Source organism: Oryzias melastigma, linkage group LG10 (genome assembly GCF_002922805.2).
Source record: "Oryzias melastigma strain HK-1 linkage group LG10, ASM292280v2, whole genome shotgun sequence".
NCBI classification, from domain to species: Eukaryota; Metazoa; Chordata; class Actinopteri; order Beloniformes; family Adrianichthyidae; genus Oryzias; species Oryzias melastigma.
In genome coordinates, this window is record NC_050521.1 from 11,421,961 (window position 1) to 11,443,014 (window position 21,054).

The window sequence follows — 21,054 nt, forward strand, 5'->3', positions numbered from 1 at the left end:
AAAATCAAAGATGATGCGTATCACATTATTTCAGATTTCTCACAACTTCTACATTTAGCTGCAGAAGGCCTTTCTGACAGAGCTGGGTTTGTTTTGATTTTAATGGACAGTGCCAGAGGAGCAAAGAGAGGAAGGGAAAAGAGACAGGGAAAGGTGAGAAAACTCACACATTTGTTGTTATATTGGCATCTGAGCTGCATGGACAGACACTACTTCTTTATTATAACCACAGCTATTAATATTTTGAGCTGCGATTTTGTTCATGTATTTGAACTTCTGTCTTTCTTTGAAGCAGGACAAAGATGTCCAGCTATCCAAAGCCATGTCTTATGCTCTGCGTCATGGAGCGCAGCAGCTGGGTCTTCAAATGGGCACAGGTTGACAACTCATATGCATTCACACACAGATTGCATGATGTTATTTAATAGTCTTCTTATTGAACTATGTGACACAAACACGTTTTTTATCACACATATGTTAAAATGAAGTTAACCAAAAGCTTTTTGGGACTTCATTCTCTCTTAAAAACTCAAATCACACATACACAATGGAAAGATTGGTCCTGATATTTGTATATTTCATTTCCACAGATGGCTTCCTGTTTGTGGAGGATCTCTTGGCTCACCCGCAGTTTCATTCGTACACATTAGAAGACGTAGAAAGAGTTGTGGCTACAAATGACAAGCAACGCTTTAAGCTCCGTTCCCATCCAGATAACGGCCGGCTGGAGATCAGAGCAAACCAGGGACATTCAATACAGGTAGGAATAAATTCAGGCCGTCACAAAGGCAATCAAAGTAGAAGACATTTTGAATTGCTCAAAACTTTTTGTCTGGTCTGGCTTTTGTACGACACACAATATTAGTGTTACTAACGTGTCTTAAACTACCAGCGACAGGAAACAGTTGACTGTGACATTAAATGTGTCCATGATAAACTCCTAAAAACTCCAAAAGTCAACATATACAACATATCTTTTTAAGCTAGTTGGTGCTGTAAACTTTGTAGATGTCTGCAGACTGCTTTATTTTTGTAAATTAAAGAAGAAAATGATAATCGATAAGTAATTGACCCTCAATGAGTCAAATAAATAAATTATTTGCTTGCATGAACCTTAAAAATACCTTACCAGAAACAGAATTGGATTAATTTTAACTTTTATATATTGTCAATATTATAAAGTTGCGTATATTTAAATATTTATTTTATTGTTTATTTGTTAAAACTTGTAGTTTTTGTGTGTGTTTTAATTTTAGTGGCTGTTTTGTGGTACTTCTAGGGTTAATTTAGGAAGTCATACATGGAAATGTCACTACATTTTCTTTAACAAAGGGACCAGTTATTATCCTTTTCTATTTATGAAGCTCTCTGCTTAATTTTGATACATTCATCCATTTAGGTTTCTGATCTTGAGTTGATACCACTACTTGCTGGTTCTCCAGCCTGCCCAGTTGAAGCTGTTCACGGTACCTACCTCCGTAACTGGCCGTCCATCCAGCAGCATGGCCTGAGCCGAATGAATAGGACCCATATCCACCTGGCGCCAGGCTTGCCAGGAGAAGACGGCGTCATCAGTGGTGTGTTTAAAGTCAGACTAGACAACTTTACCCTTTATGCCGTTACACAGTAACATTTCCATTTCTACTAGGCATGAGGAAGAACTGTGATCTTGCTGTGTTTATTGATGTCCCCATGGCCCTTGCTGGTAAGGTTAACCACCAACAACTGCTGTCTAATAGTCTGGATCATGTGTGTACAGAGAAAATCAGTGTTTTTCTGATTTTTGCAGATGGTATTGAGTTCTTTCGGTCAGAGAACGGCGTGTTGCTTACTGCAGGCAATACTGAGGGCAAACTCCTGCCTAAGTACTTCATCCGGGCCCTCAGATTGAGACCTACAAGTAAGAATAGCTAAACCAAAGACCTTTTCATGTTTTATAAAACCAAAATCAATTTAAATCTAGCATGTATTTGTTCATTTTGTTCCTCTTTTGTGCTCTGTTTCAGGGAGTGTCCTGCCACTTCAGTAGGAGAAATGAGGAAACTTGGTGACATTTTACCTCATAAAAGTCACACTTTCTTTACATTATGGTTCTTACATCCTGTTCAGATGGTTTGATCAGTCATGTGATATTCATAAATCAAGCTAAATGGAAGCAAACCAATAAAGCTCTTCTGAAGTATTTTGTCACTCAACTAGACTAGAGGAGAAACAGGAAATACTCATTGTTAGATAGCAGTTTGTTTAACCGATTTGCGTTGGTATTTTATGAGTGGAAATGGTTAATTAATTAATTTATTTTACTTTTACCATTTAAGTTTCCAATAAAGAAATTTTAGAATTTTATAGTATTCCAAAGGTTGGAAATCAGAGGATGCAGACCCTGTGGTCTAACGGATGCCTTCAACATTTTCTCTTAAGATACTGAAACACACAGCATGTGTGAGGGGAGATAACTGTGAGAAACTTCCTGAAACAACAGAAAATACCAAAATAGCAACAACCTTATGGAGTGGAGACAAATACCACCAAAAACGAGAAGCTGCACCTACTTTGGTTTTATTTTTATGGGTCAAACATATTTGTGAGGAGTAAAATCATTTTGTAATTTATCGGAAATGGAACGGCTCATTTAAAGTGGAGTCTGGAGACTGCAGCTATTGAAAAAGCAAAGCTTTTCAGCCTAAATACTGTTTTATACATTTGGCTTTTATCTCCATGGATGTTTGATCTGCAACAGTTCCTTCAGTTTAACATGAAAGCCATTCAATCGTCTAAACCCGTGAACACTTCCTGACAGTTGCAGCTTGAAAACATGCATACAGAGAACAGATCTTAGATCCAAACCTGAGTGGAAGGATAAATAAAGTTTGTTAAACATTTTTACAAGAGACAGAAAATACTATTTTGGTCTTTGTGCCACAGATGTTTTTCAGTTTTCAGACATGCATGAGACGTTGCGGTGTCTGTATACTTTCAGTCTTAGAGAGCTTCGTGACCCCCCGTCAGCTTGTGGAAAAGCTCTTCGTTAAGGACCTCACTCTTTTCCCGGCTACGAGTTGACATGAAAATGTATCCGCCAATGAACTCGTGAACAATTTTACAGTCAGCGGTCAAACAGCTGAAAGCGATGTTCACGTTCCCCTCAAACTCAATGGCCACCTGGATGGGTTGGACACAGAAGAAAGAATCATCAGGGGGGCGTAGTATTTCATATGAATTAAGATTTATGTTTTTGGTGTGTAGGAAGTAGATCATGAAGTAGTTTTGATTTAAAATACACACAAAAAGCATCTTTCAGTAATACTGATGAGTCTGACCTGCTTTATGTCCCAGTTGACGTTCCACTGCTTCATGTTGTTGTAGCGCCAGGTCTTGATCACATCACCCACTGCCAGGTCGATGCGGATCAGTCGGTTAGGGGCTATGCCCAACACCTCATCTTTGCGGCTTCCCTTGAACCTACAAGACAAAAACATCTTGTTTTTCAGCATGCTTTTTTTTTATCAGAAAAGAAATGAAGCACAAAAGATGGCACTTGTAATATTGTGAATCTGGTTTCAGCATTAGTCATGCTCTATTCTCTTTTCTCTGACAGCATTCTTTGGTACAGAATCTTGAAAGCTTTAAATTAAACTTTTAACCTGACGACGACATATGACAGTCCAAAGTCAGGCAGCGCCTGCCAGATCTGCAGGAAGCGCATCAGTGCATCTGTCAGCGAGAGCTGAGCCACGTTCTGGTACGCATCCAAGATTCGAGGGGTCAGCTGGGGAAGCGAGAACGGACAGAAATGTCAGATGCAATTACATTTTTGCTGTCTTCGTTATTAACTGTGGAGAAGTTGTTGAACTAATCAATTAACCCTGCTGCACAAAGTCATTTGTCAAGAAAAATGACTAAATTAGTTTCAGTTAATGGTGTGTTGGAAGCATCATATTTTTTCATGAAAACAGACGCACTCCTCATCCCTCTGTACCTGTTTGGGTTTATATTTCTTGTGATAGCGTGGGGAAACCAGACTGTGAGGATTGATGCTTTCATCGCTGGCATCTGCATGGCCTTGTGAACCGTTGGTCTTCTGCATAGCCAGGAATGAACGGATGCTATCGATCTCACTTTGAAAAGTGCTGTCTGCGAGACTTTTTCCTTTTGATGCCAGGCGGCATGCTGCCATCCACTGAGCGTACTGCTGCTCCTGCAGACACAGACCACAGGAGGAGACAGGTGTGACTGTGGTCAGACGAGACAAAGAGACAGGAAGTTTCCCACAGAAATGGATTCCTGTGCGGCCTCACGTTCTCGCAGCGCAGATAGACCTCGTTCATGCCTTCAGGTGCTGGTATTAGCAGCTTGATGAGGAACTTCTGTGCTGCAACATTAACATCTGGAGCAACCTCACATCCTGTATGTTAGAGAGAAATCTAAGTCACCTTTTTATGTATTTTCCTACACAATCACTTAAGTAACACTAACAAAAAACTACAACATAGCCAATTTCCTTTGATAAACAACTGTATTAAAGAGGCACAAAATGTTAGAGCAGTTGTTCACCTTTGAGGTTAATTTGTTGAATGGGCTCTCCAATGCTCTCCTCTTTGCTTTTAAAATAAGAGATGGAGGTATCCTGGAACTTGAACCAGTACTGCTTGTACCCTTTCAGAGTCAGCCTCTTTGGCCTGAAGAAATAAACACATTTTCTCATTTAAATGTAACACTTTGCGTTTGAAACTCCCATCAGATTTAGGCTTCCAGTATGTTTTTAACCCTAGAACACTTTTACTATAAAAAGTTACACCATCACTTTTGCCAGGTAGTTTTTACCTAATATAAAATACCCAATAAAAAGTATTTCTCATAAAAATAGATCAAGATATGACAACACATGATAAATCAGAGTCGTTTTTTTTTATTTCAAACTTTGCTTTATGTAACAAAGTGGGGGGAAAGGGCATAGGAAGATCCTAAGAACATGATTGAAAAAGTAGGAATTTGAGAAGAAAAATTCCTAAAAAAAATTAAATGATGATACTGTACAGTTGACCTTTGGTCCACTCATACCTGGGACATGTGAGACTTTAGGGACCCATGACACTCAAAAAAAGCAACAAATTTAAAATAGTGTAAATACTTTTGCTCGGGTGAAAATCCCCCAGCGATAGTGCTCTGGGGTTAAGAAAAGTGGAACTTAAAGACCCACTACAATAAAAACCATGATTTTAGCATGTTCCTAAAGCATTTTTCTCACAATGGAGGACATAAATAAAGATTTAAACCGTGTTTCTTTATTCAAATCAAGGGGAATCCGGAGCAGACACAAAATTGACATTGGAAAGAGCTTGTAGTTCCTATGTACAAACTACAACAGGGAGCTCACAAGCTTCCTGCTCTGAGACAAATAGATCCATGTACGTCTGAGATGCAGTTAGCTAAATAACCACTGGAACGACTGAAATCCGATTGGAGTTTGACTTTAAGAGGGAGACCAGCCTTACCTGAATATCTTTAGATAGTCGTTCAGCTCTGGTGCAGTCATAGTTTTCTGGACAAAAGAAAGTTGTTTTAATAGGAAAACACATGTTTTTCTTCTCATACATTAAGCTTCAACTGGTTTTGGTTCCCAAACATAACACCATCTTTTATATTTGTGTAGATCTTAATTTTAAAACTTTGGATTTTAGCCTTTTGTATGTTTTCTCTACAAAACTTGGAACTGAGAGATGCTGCCATCATTCTGACCAGAAGCTCAGAAGCAGAGCTGCTCTCTCCCTCCATCTTGACCTCCAGGGACTGCAGGGCGGTCTCCAGGTCATCCAGCGCCGCGCTGGAGCACAGCATCTGCGGCTCAGACTGAGACACCTTGCTGATGTGGTACTGCAGGGGGAGGATTTTAAAAAAAGAACAGACAGAATGGTATGTTTTAACTTCATCGTAGCTACTTAAATTTAATAATTAGGAGAGATTTAGATTTAAAATTAAGATTTGGTGCTATTAATATTGCATCAAAGTACTTTTATGAACACAAGTATTCACTTTATGAAGCAAAGTTCCTTTTTTCCCATTAATCTTGTACCTGCAAAGCTCCAAACAGCATCATCTCCTCCTCTGTACAGTCGATGTCCTCCAGCAGGACGGCCCAGCGTGCCTGCTCATAAAGCTGCGTCACACGCACCACGTCATACTGCCGGACCACAAATTGAGACGAGTTCTTTAGCAACAGCAGTAATGTAAAAACAGCACTGACACACAAACACACACGTACTTTAGGGTCAATGTCATAGAAGGAAAAGAATTTAAAGCGCAGCCAGATTCGATCGTTTTCCTTGATGCCTTGCTGCATGAGACAGCGCGACGAGTCCAACCATCTGATGAGGAAGAAGCACAAAAGTTTGCAAAAGTTTAAAACATCTTTGAACTAAAGATAAAATCTTTCTTAAGACAGTTAACTTAGTTCTGTTACACAAAGCATCTCCAACATACCTGCCGTTGATGTGTGCCTTGTCCACCACGCTGGCTGGGCGGTACTGTTTGGCAATGACCTCGGGGGCAGGAAGAGGCTGAGTCACCGACAGCATCTTATAGACGGCCTCCAGTTTGTCTGAATCAGCAAAGTGTGCTGGCATGCCATTATAGAGACAGGGCCTGGACACTGCAGGAAGAAACAGTACCGCCTTAAATTTCTAATGAAATTGTAGTTCTCAAGAAGTTTGAAGAAACATGTTTCTATGCTTTATCTGAAATATGAAATGTATTTGGTTCTCAACAAAAAGAAGAACTTTTACAATTAGGAAAGGATTTCAGCTACTAAAAACTGCTTGATTTTCAAACATTACATGTATTTTAATTAAATCCCTCTGCAACTTATGCTTTCACTTTAATGCACATAGAATATGATGAGAGTACCCGAGGAAAGGGGCACCTCAGTCAGGTCGTAAATGTCTTCTGACAAATCTTTATCCTTTTTCTTCTTCTTTTCCTCTACAGGACGAAGGAGGGAAAGCTCTTCAGGGCGACGGATGTCTGCAGGAGAAAAAAAAGGTTTTCCTCTATCATTGTAAGCAGATGATGAGTGACATAAACCTGCAGTCAGTGAGCATGGCTCCTTTTGGACAGTTCTTGTGAATTCAATATGTGATATAAAATTTAAAAAATATAGGTTCTGGAATGTGGGAATGCATGTGTGCACGACTAGGACTGTGACTGATTAGCTCTTTAGGCCTAAAAGCAAGGTAGATAAACACTACTAAAGTATAAAGTATTTCCCATTTAGAGTAGACCATGATTTGACTTAAAAAGTGTTGAAAACAGAAACTTTATGAAGCGAAAATGTGAATGGATTTGCTATTATTTTTTGTTTGCTCATTTGTTTGTAGTTTACTCTGCAAGAAATGCAGAGAATCTGGAAAAATTCACCTGCATAAAATCACAGCAAACTGGTTGAAAAACACATACTGAGTCACATGTCTTCCTTTTGTTGCTAACGTATTAAATTATGGTCTGCTTTTAACAAAGAATAGAATTATCTTTATTTTACACAGAGTGCAAAACTTCTATAATTGATTCTTTCCTTGGTGGCATCAAAAACCCCACAATGAAGAAACTAATTAAGCCCTAAGATGGTCTAAAAGTTAAAGCATATATATATATATATATATATATATTTAATACTCAATAAATCCCAACTGGATTTTAAAAAATGCACATCCGGAATTGGATTGAATAAATGCAGATCTGCTTAACATAAGTGACCTACCTCTGTTTTTTTTTCTTTTTCCTTAAAAACAACTGAAGTTACTCAATTATTGATAAAACTATAGTTTAACGAGGTGCTTCTATCAAGTAATTTTCTTGCAGAAACATTAAAGGCTCATGATATTTCCAGTCTGCTGTCTTTTCCTTGAATTTTCTTCAGAGGAAGTGAAAACAAGAAGAAACTAAATAAGACTACACGAAAGCATTAAACAAAGGTCTCGTTTGATGGCAGTTATTTTGCTGTCTACAGTCAAGAGTGTTAGGACATAAAGCCCCTATGAAGATCTGAACATGTGTACGCACTCACAACAAAATGGGTAAAAAAATCAAAACACATTTAAATGAATTTGTTTTATAAAATAAATAAATGATCTAATTCAGATTCTATTTCATTTTGAAACCAGAATAAATGCATAAAAAAAGGAAAAAGCGTACTCAGCAGCCTGCAGATGCCCATTACAGTCTGGAAGACCGGATTGGAGAAGCAGGCTCGCAGCTTTAGCGTCAGCCCGTTGGGAAGACCCAGTTTGAGCGGCTTGTGTTGGGGCATGAAGACCAGCCGGGCGTCAGCGTGAACTTCACATTTCTCCAGAGTCCAAGCCGTCCTCAGCAGCCATCGCTGCTTCTGCTCCCACCACAGAGCATGATCGGACCAATCACGCTTAATCTCTGAAGAGAACACACACAAAACATCGCTTTGAGTCGCTGTTTGTGTTAAAAGTTCATTTTAACCAACTGCTAATCGTCTTTGGATCTATAAGTGCTCCCAGTGGTCTTTTAGTTATAACTATGTTGTTTTTAGCCAAAATCTAAAAAACCTGTGTGATTTTCTAGCAGATCGATTCCACAGAGCGGGAGGAGTCTATGGGAAACAGTTGTGGGTGAGACTGTTGGAATGGAGTAAGCCTACCCACACTTCCCATCATCGCTTTACTTACCCTCTCTCCTGTTAGCTTAGAGCCCCTCACAACCCCAACCTAACATTACCGGTGCAACAACAATGTGAAGCAATATTGGATCAAACAGTTTTGATCCAGATGTTAGCTCAGACAAGGAACACAAAGATGTTCATGGATCTATTTGAGGAGCTGACTGTAGCACCTATGTCACTATAGGCTTTTTCCGATTGCATTTTTCCGTCTGCTCCTGATTCACAGTATAGAAATATTCACAAAAGCGGTTTTAATCTGAGTTTTCTTTATATATGTCCTCCATTTTGAGAAAAAGGCTGAAAGAACATGTTAAAAACACCAAAAACACACTTTTCATTGGAGTTAATTCTTATGTGAACTGAACTACCACATTGTGTTGATCTATGTTATTTAGATACTATGTGCTTTTTTCTATCATATCTTAAACGTAAACAATAAAATAAAAAAAAGTTTGATGATTTTCCCCATTTTAAGTTGCTATATCTTGTTTTGAGGTCATGGTAAACTGCTCAGCAGTGCAAACTCACCATAAGGAAAATTCTCTTTAGCTCAGTGATTGTGTCTTATTAGTGGAGCCATTCTTGTTGATCTGTCAAGGATTCACTTTGACAACAACCCTCCTCCTAACCATGTTTTGCATTGTAGTCTCAGCTTTTAATTTTTCAAGTAGTACAAGCCAAAACTAGTTTAGAAAATGTAACAATCTTCACACTTTTGCTTCATTATTCAATGACTAATGACGGTTAAATATAACTTCTGCCTCCACACTCATCCTACTGTCACTGCAGAAGCTGTGGAGCAAACCTCCTCCTCCCCTGCTCCACCCGCTCATGACTCTGTCTGACAACTCTCATAGGTCTCAGGGTGACTTTTATCAAATCCTTAAGCCTCTGTGTTCCTCCATCCCTGTCATTCTCTAAACATCACACGTGTCATCAGTCCAGCCCATCTGTTGAAAACCATTGTGACTGCTATCAGGTCCCTGCAGAGCTGAGGAGCTGAACTGGTTGTTGAAGCATTCTCAAGGATTTCTTACATTCCTGTTCCTTGAAAATGTTGTGATCAAACTCTTTTTTTTTCAAACAAACAACTTTAATAGTTTGTTTTTGTGAAAGAGCACTTTGCTAAAACCATTCTGTGTTATCAGGCTTTCACCTGTAAATAGAAGCTTAGATGTAAATCATGTTAAAGAGCGTTCAGAGTCAACTCTTCTCCCTTTAGATGCATTCTTCTTGACCACAGGAAACGAAAAAGAAACTATTTAAAGTCTTTTTTTTGCTGAGATGTGTTTGTGCAGATTTCGCTTTTATTTCCCATTAGAGACAACATCTTTGCTTTTTTTGTCACTTGATGGTTTTAGTTCCCTTCTAAGCCCGTTATAATCTATGCAGAACCAATGGATATTTAGTTAGTTATTTTAATATATCTATGACAAACCAATTGCATTATTTCTATGGTTATTTCTTATTTCAATCATAGCTTCTTGAGTTAACCCTATGATCTGGAAAATATTACTTTTATGCAATCTATGCTCCTGTAACAGTATTTTCATGGGTTAGAAATGTAGTATGTACTGACAATCTGTTTAGTAAAATTACATATTTCCAGGGGCACAGCTACCGGTGGGCAAGGGGTGGGGACTGCCTCCCAATTTTTGAGTCATTATTAGTATCATTATTGACAAAAATGAAGAAATCATCAATGTGAGCTTCTTTAAGCATTGCAAAAATTACATAAGCAACATTTTTTAATTAAACCTTGAGACCCTCAAGCTATTTAACTATTTCATTTGTTGATTATTTAATTATTACATCGTGTAATTTCAACACAACACTGTTTCTCTCTGCTTCAGAAATCATGCATTTACTCTGCTGTTCTCATTTACCCTCCCAAAATCTTCTGCCCCCCTCTTGCCCTCCATATGAAATGTTCTAACTCCGCCCCTCCATGTAATCCTCAAATCTGCAGACAGGCTCCTGAAACAGTAGTGTGTAAATGTAATAAATGAGACTGACTCACGCATTTTTTCCACCAACTTGAGGATCACCCCTCCAATGTGGAGGTCAGAGGTTACGCTGATGGTGATAGGTGGGGCATCAGCCCCAAGATCCTCCACTATGACAGACAGGTCCCACGCCGCCATGCTGCAGGAGACACGATATGACAGAATAAAGGAGACATACAGGAGAAAGAAACAAAGGGACCCGTCTTCTTAGGAAAGGAAAGAAAAGCTCAGAGACGAAGTGGACAGTTTCAGTACTGGAGTTAACATGAGAGCACACAACAACGGAGATGGCTAAGGTGGCTGGAAGGGAGAGCTTGAAAACAAGCTCAACAAAGACTTTCAATTTATTTTGAAAAACTTCACTTTATCACATTACCAATAAAACTCAACAAAAACTCAGCAATACTGATTGACAGGCTAACATTGATGCTGGCTGATTGACATAAATAGTTAAGTCAGCCCTTCCTGTTTCTTCGACTATTATCATGGACGTCTACTTCCGCTTTTTGAATCGCCCAAATTGTATTGTTTTCCCCCTCTAATCCTATCCTGCATGAGTGCAGATAAATTCAAATGTGCCTTACAAACACATATGTGATTGTACAGTTACAAAGACAGCTCAAAGTCAAAGCTTTATCACATTTACTTAGAGGCCTTAAGTATTGTTTAATTATCTTTATGTATTAAAATAACATTTCTGATATCCCAATATTTTAATTTTCCATAAATTGTCTGGTAGAAGAGAAGGGACCCAATGAATCCCCAATAAATCATATAAACACGTGTACAGTCTTGACCTTATCTTGTCACTCACGCTACCATCATACACAGACACCCTTTAATGTACAATACCGTAAATCTCCTCTGTCCAAGGGTTTGAGAAAACAGGGTCTCTGTCAGAAGTGTTCGAAGCTTTTTTGAGAGAATGAGCAACTGACTCTCTAGGGCTGGGAAAGCTGTGGTTGGTAGGGTTGTTCCAGCCTCTACTAGTTCTGTTACGCCTGTCTTCCTTTTTTCTTGTCAATTTCCGCTTGGCGGAAGTGTAAAAAGGCAACACTTGGTGACTGACAGGCTTTGAGTTCAAGGCAATATGTGTGGATGTCCAAGCTCTTAAATTATTTTTGTAGAAACTTAAGTAATCTGTTAGGATGTGGACTATGAAATATGGAGTAAATTTCCAGGTTATATTGCTTTTAGAATTGTGTAGGATGAGATACATATGTGATAATCCCTTCAGTTAATTCAGTAATACAAAAGAAACGATTTAGTCTATTATATTATAATGAATAATATAAGATATTGCTGAGATTAGATATGATTTGGGGTGAAACTGGTTAAAAAAAATCTAATAAAATGAAGGCAATAAGCTGAAAGATCCGCTAGAGGGCAATAGAACTGAAAAATGTTTACTTCAGATGTTTACTTCAGGAACGAACAGCTAATGACATTTACAGTTAGTGTATTTGGTGTTCACTAAAAACAACATGAATATTTGGACACAATTTGCGAAAATATACATATATTTTTAAAGAAACCAAAGAAATTTTGCGTAACACTTGTGTTTTGTTCGTCTGTTTTTGGTGCGTCTTGAATTTCCCGATACTCGTGAAGGAGGCATTGACTTCGATTCATCCATGTATCCCAGTATAGGGGGTGTTTTGAAAACAGTAGCACTAACACGTTCTATTATATACTTACTATTATTATGCGTAGTAGTTTTTGTTGACATTATTTTTTTAAACCTAAAATTTAGTATCAAACGAATAACGTTATATTAATATTGTTCTCAGATCGTACCTCTATAATGGAACATTCCACTTCCGAAACAAACATGGCACATGACAGCAAACAGTGAGAAGAGTGTTTCACGGTCATTGGTTTCTATCGAAAGTAAAACTTTGTGTCTGTTGTTGTTGTAAACAGTCTCCTGACCCTGCGGCTCGCTAGTCCAGTGGATGTCACACCGACATGGCTTTGAAAATATCCGCTCTGGTGTCGCACATTCGAGTCCAGGTGTCCCGGGTCCACGTTGACTTCCAGAAAGTCGGTGTTCAATTCAAACACACTTTAACTACTGGGAGCTCGCCAGTGACCATCCCAGCACGCAGCCACGTTAACGCTGCCCTCCCAGCTAAGAAGCCACCCCCTGTCAGAACAGAGCTTTGGAAGCCCGGCCAAGCTTGCACCTCCCCGTCATCCAGGTGGAAGAGCAGCCTGCTGGGAAAGTTTGCCCTCGGAGCCGCTCTGGGAGCGAGTACCGTTACTCTGGTCCGGTCCCTGCACACCGGGACCATCACCGCTATGCCGCTCAAAGTGAACCTGGACTCTGCTGACGGAGACTGGAAGAAGACGAAGGGTGAGAGTGTTAAAGCGGGGTACCAGTACTCATGGAATACTGCACACTCAGAGCTGTCACGTGATTAAAACACCTTAATGCAAACACAAGAAGTGAAGTGCAAATTATAGTCCCCCAGTTAAAAGTAGTTCATTTAAGTGCACTACAAGTATAATTACTCTATACTGAAAGTGAATTAGTACTTTAAGTGTAAATGTAATCTAAATGTACATGGTCTATATGTTTATACTAAGCTTACACTCAAGTTTTCTTTAATAAAATAAACTTAAGGTGTTAGCTTTTGAAGATGAAGACATTGGATTATTTATCAAACTGTGATGGCTTTTTGTAATAAACACTTTTTTTTACTTGTTTAAGTGTTTTTTTACATCAATCTAAATATTGACTTTTGCTTCCTCTTCAGACTTAACTTTAAGTTTATCTTTCATCATTCTGTCTTTACCTCAATAGATTTATAAACCAAATATTTGTGTCATATCAGCAAAGATGACATATTTACTGTGTGTTTTTTTTCTCTTTATGTTCCAGAGTTTTTGTTATCTCTTTCTGTGGAAGACAGACGTCATTACTACAGGACCTCGGGTTCAGTGCAGCTGAATGACATTCCTGTATGGACTCCCACTTCAGGTCAGAGAACACCCAATGGATATGAAATAACCCTTCAGTCTTGATAAAAAAAACAAAACAATACAAAAATAAATCTTGTTTATTTTGCAAAACTGAATATTTAATCTAGTTGTTTATAATTGAGAGAGATCTAAATTATATGTTTTGTTTACACTCTCCCCCCCTAACTTACATTTAAATTTTTTTATATTTTAAACCCTCACATTTATTTTAAATTAGCTCACACACACAGGTGTATCACACCAAGTGCACAATTTTTTTTTAGATTTTTACTTAACATTTTGAATGAGCCTTGCCTTAAATCACATATTTTGTGCCTGGCGAGCTCCTGACTTTTGAAGTGAGAGTGAGCACTATAGTGATAGCAAAAGAACCATCTGAGACCTGCAGAAAAAAATAGATGTACTCTTTTAATCTGATATGGAGTTGAGTATATCTTAAAAGATTTTTTTTTATGGTCACAGTATCACAGAAACAATGGAAATGCTATTGTTTCAATCAAGCAACAGCAGCAGAAAGCATGAATTCGCCATTTTTGGAGTCACATTTGCCCATGCTTTGATTCTGGATGGACTCACAAGTCAAAGACCATTAAAGTTGGCATTAGTGTGGACATAAAACAAAACAGAACAAAAAAAAAACTGCTGCAGAACAGGGAGAAAAAAAGGAGACTGAATTTCAAGAAAGAACAGATAATTTATATGCAGATTTATGTAGTCAAACAGCCATTAATATTCAGTATATCACTGATAACACTGGAAAAATTAGAGATCTGCACACAAAGATTCATTAACTCAGGCTACAGTTTGTCAGGTTATGAAATGTATCTTGGTGTTATTTATTATTGACCTTTAACGTGTCTTTTCTACTGTTTTTTAATTAAAGGCTTTCAAAAGTTCATTGCTTGAAAGTTATTTTTTTGTGAGGTTACTAATAGGTAGTTTTAACAAGATGTGCTTACATTGCTAATCCATTGGTAATTATGGTCTAATGTGAGGTCTCCAAACAGGTAAACTAAGCACATAAATATATCTACAACTCAACAACTTAAATATAACTTTGAATGTGCTGGGGTTCCTGTTTTATGCTGCTCTTTGCCTAGGGTGGTATTGATTACATTTTTAAGGTGATATTTCAAAGAATTTATAGATTTGCGCACAAAAAAACCAACAACATATATATATTTTTCGCTGAAGGTCATTCTTATTAGTGTGGAGAAAAATAAGTATTGATTCCTTGGCGGCAAATACTGATATTTGAAACAGTAAAATAATAAACTCCTGACATTGGGGTTTTGCTTCCTTGTGGTGATGTTCAATATACAAGATAAGTAGTGACTGGAAGTTAACAAGACACAGAACAGACTTAGTATTGTAACGCCAGACCTCATTAAAAGCAGTTATTGGTCTGAAATTAGTAGATGACTCTTCTAGATCCAAAGTTTACAGTTTGTTGGATTACATTTTAATGAATAAATTGACAAAATCTACAATATAGGGAGTTCTTTTAATGTGGCTCTATAATAATAATAATAATAAAAAAATTCAACACCCTTAATTTGTTGTAGTTTTCCAAGTTTGGCCCTGAGTTATGTTAAGAGTAAAAAAAGTAACTTTTTGTGGTGAAAAAACAATTTTTTTTCCCTTTATTAGGTCTTTCTGAGCAGGCTCGGTACCAAAGGAATGAAAAGTTGGACCGGAAGATTTCCCTCTACAGCGGAGACATCACTAAACTGGAGGTTGATGCTATTGTCAATGCAGGTATGTGTGTTTTTTCCTCAAATTTTATCAGCTTGGTTAATGTAAGTTACAGTGTAGCACTTTGTCAGTCACTGAGATTACACGTTTTTCCACCTAAAAATATGAGTCTGGTCTGTAATGTTCTTCATTGGTATACTGCAACTGTGGGACAAAATGTAAATAAAAATGTAAACATTTTGGAAAATATGAAAAATAGGTATTTAGTCAACAACAAAAGTTCTTCTCTTGTAATGTAATTCTAGTTGTCAATGACAGAGGTCAGATATTTCCTGTAGGGCTTCTTAAGGTTTGTGCTGTAGCTGCTAGTTTGGTCCATTCTTCCTTGCAGATCTTCTCGAGAGCTGTGATGTTTGAACACAAACGCTCTACTCCCATCACATATTCTCTGATGGGAGTAGTTGCCTGGATGATGTATTTGGAATCATTGTCCTGCAGGAAAATCCATCCACGTTTTTATCCTCAATGATTGTTTATAGCAGCTAAATATTTATTTTCTGCTCTGTTATAAAAAACAAACTCTTTCATCCAGGATATCATGATTTCCTGGATTCTGTTTTACATTTTTTTCTCCAATAGTTAAAGTGTATTTATGATGAACATCACAGACCAAACTCACGTTTTTAATTGAGACAACTTACAGAATCTGTTTCTGACTAATACTTTGTTGCCACAATGCATTAATTACCCAGCTTCCCACATGGTGAAAATAAATGGAAAAACCTTTGTTTTGCTTTACCTCTTTGAAACAAGAATGAAAGAAGTGGTAATGGTAAAAAAGGTGCCAACCAGAGGGAAACAAGAAAAGGATTATTCATTTGAAAGCCCAGAGCAGCCTCCAGTCCAATTGTGTGTGGATGTGCACATGCATAAATTAGCACAAAACACCTGTGGGGGCTGTTTGTGCTTTGATTACATGTTTAATGGTTTTTCTGTGAGTAGGAGGGACACCCACAGGCTTTTCAGTTGGTTGTTCATAGGAGGTCGTCTTTAAACAAAAGTGCAGGAAAAGAAAAATACAAAGGATTACATGAGAAAAGGTCAGCATTATGGAAAGCAGTAATGTAGTACCTGGAAAGCTCAAAGGCAAAATGAAAAAGTACACAAAGCACAGGCAGTCCTTGAGTGTCTATTTATTAATAACATTATCTTTTGAAATGATTGATTCCCAACAAACATATTAAAGATAAAATGATTTAGTGAGAATATTGACGTAAAGATTATTATTTTTATTTGTACTTTTTGAGAAACAGTATTAGTAAAACACAAACTTGATTTGATTCATTATCACCTTCTTACTATGGTATTTGATCTGTGAATTAACTTATAATTAGTTGTCATATTTTATTGCTAAATACATTTGGTAACTTTTTAAAAATATTTATTGATATAACTACGTGATGCGTAGCTATATTATGAATATTAAAAGGAAAGAAACTAAAAATACTCCGGAAAAATACTAGAAGTTACTGAATAAATTGAAATTTTGATTCTAATAGGATGAATTGAATTTAGATGTTTGTTCCTTATACTGTAAACCCCCCCCACCGCCCATTAAAAAAAGTAGGGCTGGGAATCGATAAAAAAATTAACCAATTAATCGCAAAACTGGAATAAATTAATTGTGATTAATCGCAATAATTTTTTTTGTCTCAGTATTTTCCAACCACTTATTTTCTGCAAATATTCACAATATGAAATCACACACAAAACTCTGTATTTAGAACATTTATTTTTAATTAGTGCTGTCAATCAATTACAAAACAATCTGATTAATCCCACTTTTGTGTTGGTATTGATCACGATTAATAACAATGTTTTACCAGGTAAAATGTATTTGTACAATATGGCATTGGACAAATCTCATAGTCGGCCTTTTGTGAAAAAGTGATCTAAACCACAAAAGTAGCAGAATAAAGTACTAAAAACCAATTGAAAATGTATTTCTTTTCTAAGTGACCATGGTATAAGCAGGATAATACCCAACAAAATCTTTCAATGCACGCAGTGGAAGCCTGAACCGGCGAGTTAAAGTAAAAAACTGTTAACTTTGTTAACTTGATATGTTTATCTGTATGCTCCATAGCTTACTCTATGAAAGCTCATGAGGATGAATGAAATGTTTCAGCAACATCAAGTGTTTTGTTCTTGAAAATTGTGAAAAAAATGAACAATTAAAAACTCTGTGTAGGTTCTCCTTTCAGATTTGTTTTATTTGTACATAAAAGTTGCATTAGAGTCTTCATAATGACCATAAGATGGAGCCAAAACCCAGTTCATTGAAAGCAAACAGTTTTCTTCCACACTGGTTGGGCATTTGTGTAAAATGTAATCGTTATTTTGGCACAGGCTGTGCATCAGAGGAGCGTGAGGCAGGCCAGCTTTTCTAAATGATGCTTGATGATGACGGTTTAGCTGTAAATTATAGATTTTCTCTGGCAGCTGACTGTCAGCAGGTGGACGCAGTGCCAGCATCCAGTGAAAATGTTGATCGTTGACTCTCGTGGAGAAATCACTGCTTGACTTGTGCGAGTGCACTCGCAAGCGTTCATGTTTGAAGCTGCCTTCCCGTAATGTGGTATTTATGTCTGTTTATTCTGTACCTAACGGCCTTTTTGTTTCTGGAGAGGGAGAGTTTGTATCAGGATGCGAGTTTTACAGGAGGTTTTACAGAGTTGCAGGATGCAAAGTGGTACGGAATTAACGAGAGGAAACGCCTAGTAAAGTGTCATTTTGCAAAGAGGACGAGGCAAGGTGAGCAGAGGGAGAGGGCAGAACTCCACAGTGGAAACGCAGCTGACAAAAAAACAAAAAAAAAAACAAGACAGGAGTATGGGAGAGAAAAGAAAAAGGCAGGAAGGGGACACGGACTATTATTTAAATCTTTGACTACATTGCCATGGCAACAAGCAGGTAAAGAGTACCCTCAAAGGAGCTTTGGGCAGCAGAGCCTGATCATCCTTGTCTGTCTGAATGATTGGCTGTCCAGCTGACTTTCCCTCCTCATTTTGTTGACTGGGAGACTGACCTTTTCTCCCATGAATTTATTTCTTTGAGTGACATTCACACATAAAGTGAAATAAAAGCAAGCTCATTTTTGAGATCAATTGTCATCGGAAAAAAAGCTGTAGTGTTGAAATATTTCCTTTTTTTTGGTACAGGTGGAAGGCAGAAAGTAAAAGATTCATTTGCTATTTCAGCTCCGGAAGACCTTGACGCATAATTTAGCCAGCCCCTAAGGCAGAAAACATTCAATATAAGCAAGCTGTGGTCAGGTGTGTGCTGTGGAGGTACACGAGAAGCACACACTTGTATGCATTAATGCTGGAAACAACAGGGCACCAAAGATAGGTAGTTTATGATCTGCCAGGGTGGGGATCCTGATCAGGTACGGAGGGTGTTGCAGGGAGGCTGGGCGTCCGTTGTTTGTGTCTTTCTCAATAAAGACTGGATTTACAGTGATTCTCAACTCCTCCTCTACCCTCCTCTCCTCCCACTTTCTTCCCTGCCTTCTTCTACACTTTTACAGCTGCTGGCTTCTGCCCACTTCTATAAAACACTACAACATAAAAACCCACAAGCACTTAAGAGCTGTCCTGTTGAGGAGGGTGGTGCATGGGGGTGCGTGCATGGGGGGAGGAGACCGTGGGCAGAAACATCCTCCTCTTTACACCCCTCAATCACTCCATACGGAGCAGGAGAAGGAGATGGAGGGGAGGATATATTGTCTCTGATGGGCCAGCTGATTAAGATGGATTGCAGAATGAAATGTCGTTGAAGTGATGAGTTCTTGGAGCGTGTGCTTCCTGGCGAGTGTGTGCGTACGCGAGCACGACGCCGCTGCAACTAACTTTGCATTAAAACCTTTTTGGAGATTGATTAAATGCAAATTTGCTTAGCTCTACTGAGCTGCTTTTTCCCTCACAAAAGTTTGATTCTCATTTCAGTTTCTACTTTTAATCACTGGCAGTTTCCAGATGTTAAACACTAACTCCACTTTTTTGCAGCAGCAGTTAAATAAAGAATGTTCTAAAAATGCATTGATAATATTTGCTCAACGCTTTGTCCTCACTTTAGGTAATTATTGAGAATTAGCACAAATACAGGAAAAAGTGGGAGGAAAAATATTCCATATGTGAGCTATAACGTTCCCCCTAAGTAACCATTAACGGGAGACTAATGTAAAATAAAAATATTACTTGGATAATTCTGTATGCACACCTGTGGACAGCTTTACTTTCTTGAACAAGAGACTGTGACGGAGTTTCAAAGTGATGCACATAATCGTGCCTTTTGTCTCTTGTGACGAGGGCGTTCAGGAGAGCGGGCCTCTCCTCTGCCGGTCGGAGATAAAGCTATTGGCAAAGGTAACCCTCTCACAGCAAGAGATACAAGATTAGATCCAGAAGTCTTGCTGGTTTTCAGGTGACTGACAGGTAGGGAGAGAGAGAGTGTGTAAACTGCTAACCCAGTTCGTGATATGGAACCTTGAAGGAAAACATCAGTGGATAGATATGGTCTTATAGTTGTTTATTCTGTTTTTAGCCAAAATCCAATAAACCTGTTTCATTTTCTAGAGCGACATTTCTGCAGAGATGGGAGTTCATGAGTTGTGGGCAGGACTGTTGACATGGATTAAGTCCACCCCCACTTCCCATCATCCATCTGCTAACACTCTCCTGCTAGCTTACAGCTTCACACAACCCCAACCTAACATTATCGGTGCATTAAAAATGGTGAGCAATATCGGAACTATCCAGCCGTACCGTTTTAATCCAGGGGAATCCTGATGTTTTCTCTGGCCCTCTGAAAGACATATTCTCTCTCGCGTGTCCTGAGTCTTCCTCAGTGGTACATGTCCAGAAGGCCTCCTCATGGAGGAGTCTAGGAGGCCTCCAGACCAGATGCCCCTACCACCTCAGCTGCAGCAGCTCTACTCAGAGCTCCTCACAGTATATCCGAGGGAGTCTCCAGCCACCCTGCAAAGGAAACCTTTGGAACCAATCTCAAGCAGGAAGAGGAAAATTGCCCTGTGTGTCTTAAATTTCTCTGAATGTGGCAGTTTTGGCACAATGAGGCCTATGATTTGTATGTCGCTCACTATCAGAAGACCACATCGCAGTATATGTGCACTTCTAGTCAACTGAGTCTAACGTCAAAGCTACTGCGATCTCAGCTTCCGAAACTCTTGTTTTAAGCTTACTGAATGGCTTAGTGCTGCAGGGTTTTTACTACGAAGGGGCTCAACGGTTATGTTTAGCCTCTGCATAAATTAAGATGAATGTGTCACAAGGACATAAGTAACCTGCACTTGATAGTTCTCTGTGAATTGACAAAGAGGCAATTTTCCTCTCAAGTTAATATCTATGTAAGTCAGGTTTGATTAATAATTTATTTTTTATGTATTTGTGATATTTTAACCCCTTTCTTCTGATTGCTTTCTGTTCCACTATTTGAAAAGTGAGATTCTGATTAAACACATGCAGCTTTTAGTATCAAGGAGAGCACAACGTTAGGTTTGTTGTCTCCACAATTGTCAAAATGAGACTGATTGTATCATTAAAGGACTATGTATTCATAGACCCCTTAAAGCCTCTGGCTTTTTATTAGTATACATCTGATGAT

The 21,054-nt window shown here is 38.3% G+C and overlaps 3 protein-coding genes across 5 annotated transcripts in view; 2 read left to right on the forward strand and 1 right to left on the reverse strand.

The window, feature by feature from the left end:
• The first annotated feature begins 17 nt into the window (after positions 1-17).
• trpt1 (tRNA phosphotransferase 1) lies at positions 18-2,182 on the forward strand. 2 transcript variants are annotated; one of them, XM_024283788.2, is made up of 7 exons: positions 18-153; positions 293-377; positions 591-760; positions 1,400-1,577; positions 1,649-1,705; positions 1,790-1,900; positions 2,007-2,182. In XM_024283788.2, exons 1-7 carry the CDS (start codon positions 103-105, stop codon positions 2,027-2,029), a joined length of 675 nt encoding a protein of 224 aa, XP_024139556.1. In that variant the 5' UTR covers positions 18-102; the 3' UTR covers positions 2,030-2,182. The 2 variants fall into 2 exon arrangements, with proteins under 2 accessions (XP_024139556.1, XP_024139557.1); XM_024283789.2 differs by having other exon boundaries at positions 20-153; positions 296-377.
• Positions 2,183-2,547: 365 nt separating this feature from the next.
• fermt3b (fermitin family member 3b) lies at positions 2,548-12,755 on the reverse strand. Of its 2 annotated transcripts, none has more exons than XM_036213947.1 (15): positions 12,622-12,755; positions 10,704-10,828; positions 8,188-8,421; positions 6,904-7,020; positions 6,481-6,649; positions 6,263-6,365; positions 6,074-6,181; positions 5,740-5,874; positions 5,496-5,542; positions 4,555-4,679; positions 4,299-4,405; positions 3,980-4,198; positions 3,645-3,769; positions 3,321-3,462; positions 2,548-3,162 (listed from the first exon to the last, which is right to left on the reverse strand). In XM_036213947.1, exons 2-15 carry the CDS (start codon positions 10,825-10,827, stop codon positions 2,983-2,985), a joined length of 1,935 nt encoding a protein of 644 aa, XP_036069840.1. In that variant the 5' UTR covers position 10,828; positions 12,622-12,755; the 3' UTR covers positions 2,548-2,982. The 2 variants fall into 2 exon arrangements, with proteins under 2 accessions (XP_036069840.1, XP_036069839.1); XM_036213946.1 differs by lacking the exon at positions 12,622-12,755 and adding an exon at positions 11,542-11,789.
• macrod1 (mono-ADP ribosylhydrolase 1) overlaps positions 12,628-21,054 on the forward strand; it is a 148,427-nt gene continuing 140,000 nt past the window's right edge. Inside the window, exons 1-3 of the mRNA XM_024283787.2 lie at positions 12,628-13,045; positions 13,574-13,672; positions 15,325-15,432. Of these exons, the coding sequence (XP_024139555.1) occupies positions 12,658-13,045; positions 13,574-13,672; positions 15,325-15,432 (595 nt within the window). The 5' untranslated portion in view covers positions 12,628-12,657. The remainder of the gene's footprint in view (positions 13,046-13,573; positions 13,673-15,324; positions 15,433-21,054) is intronic.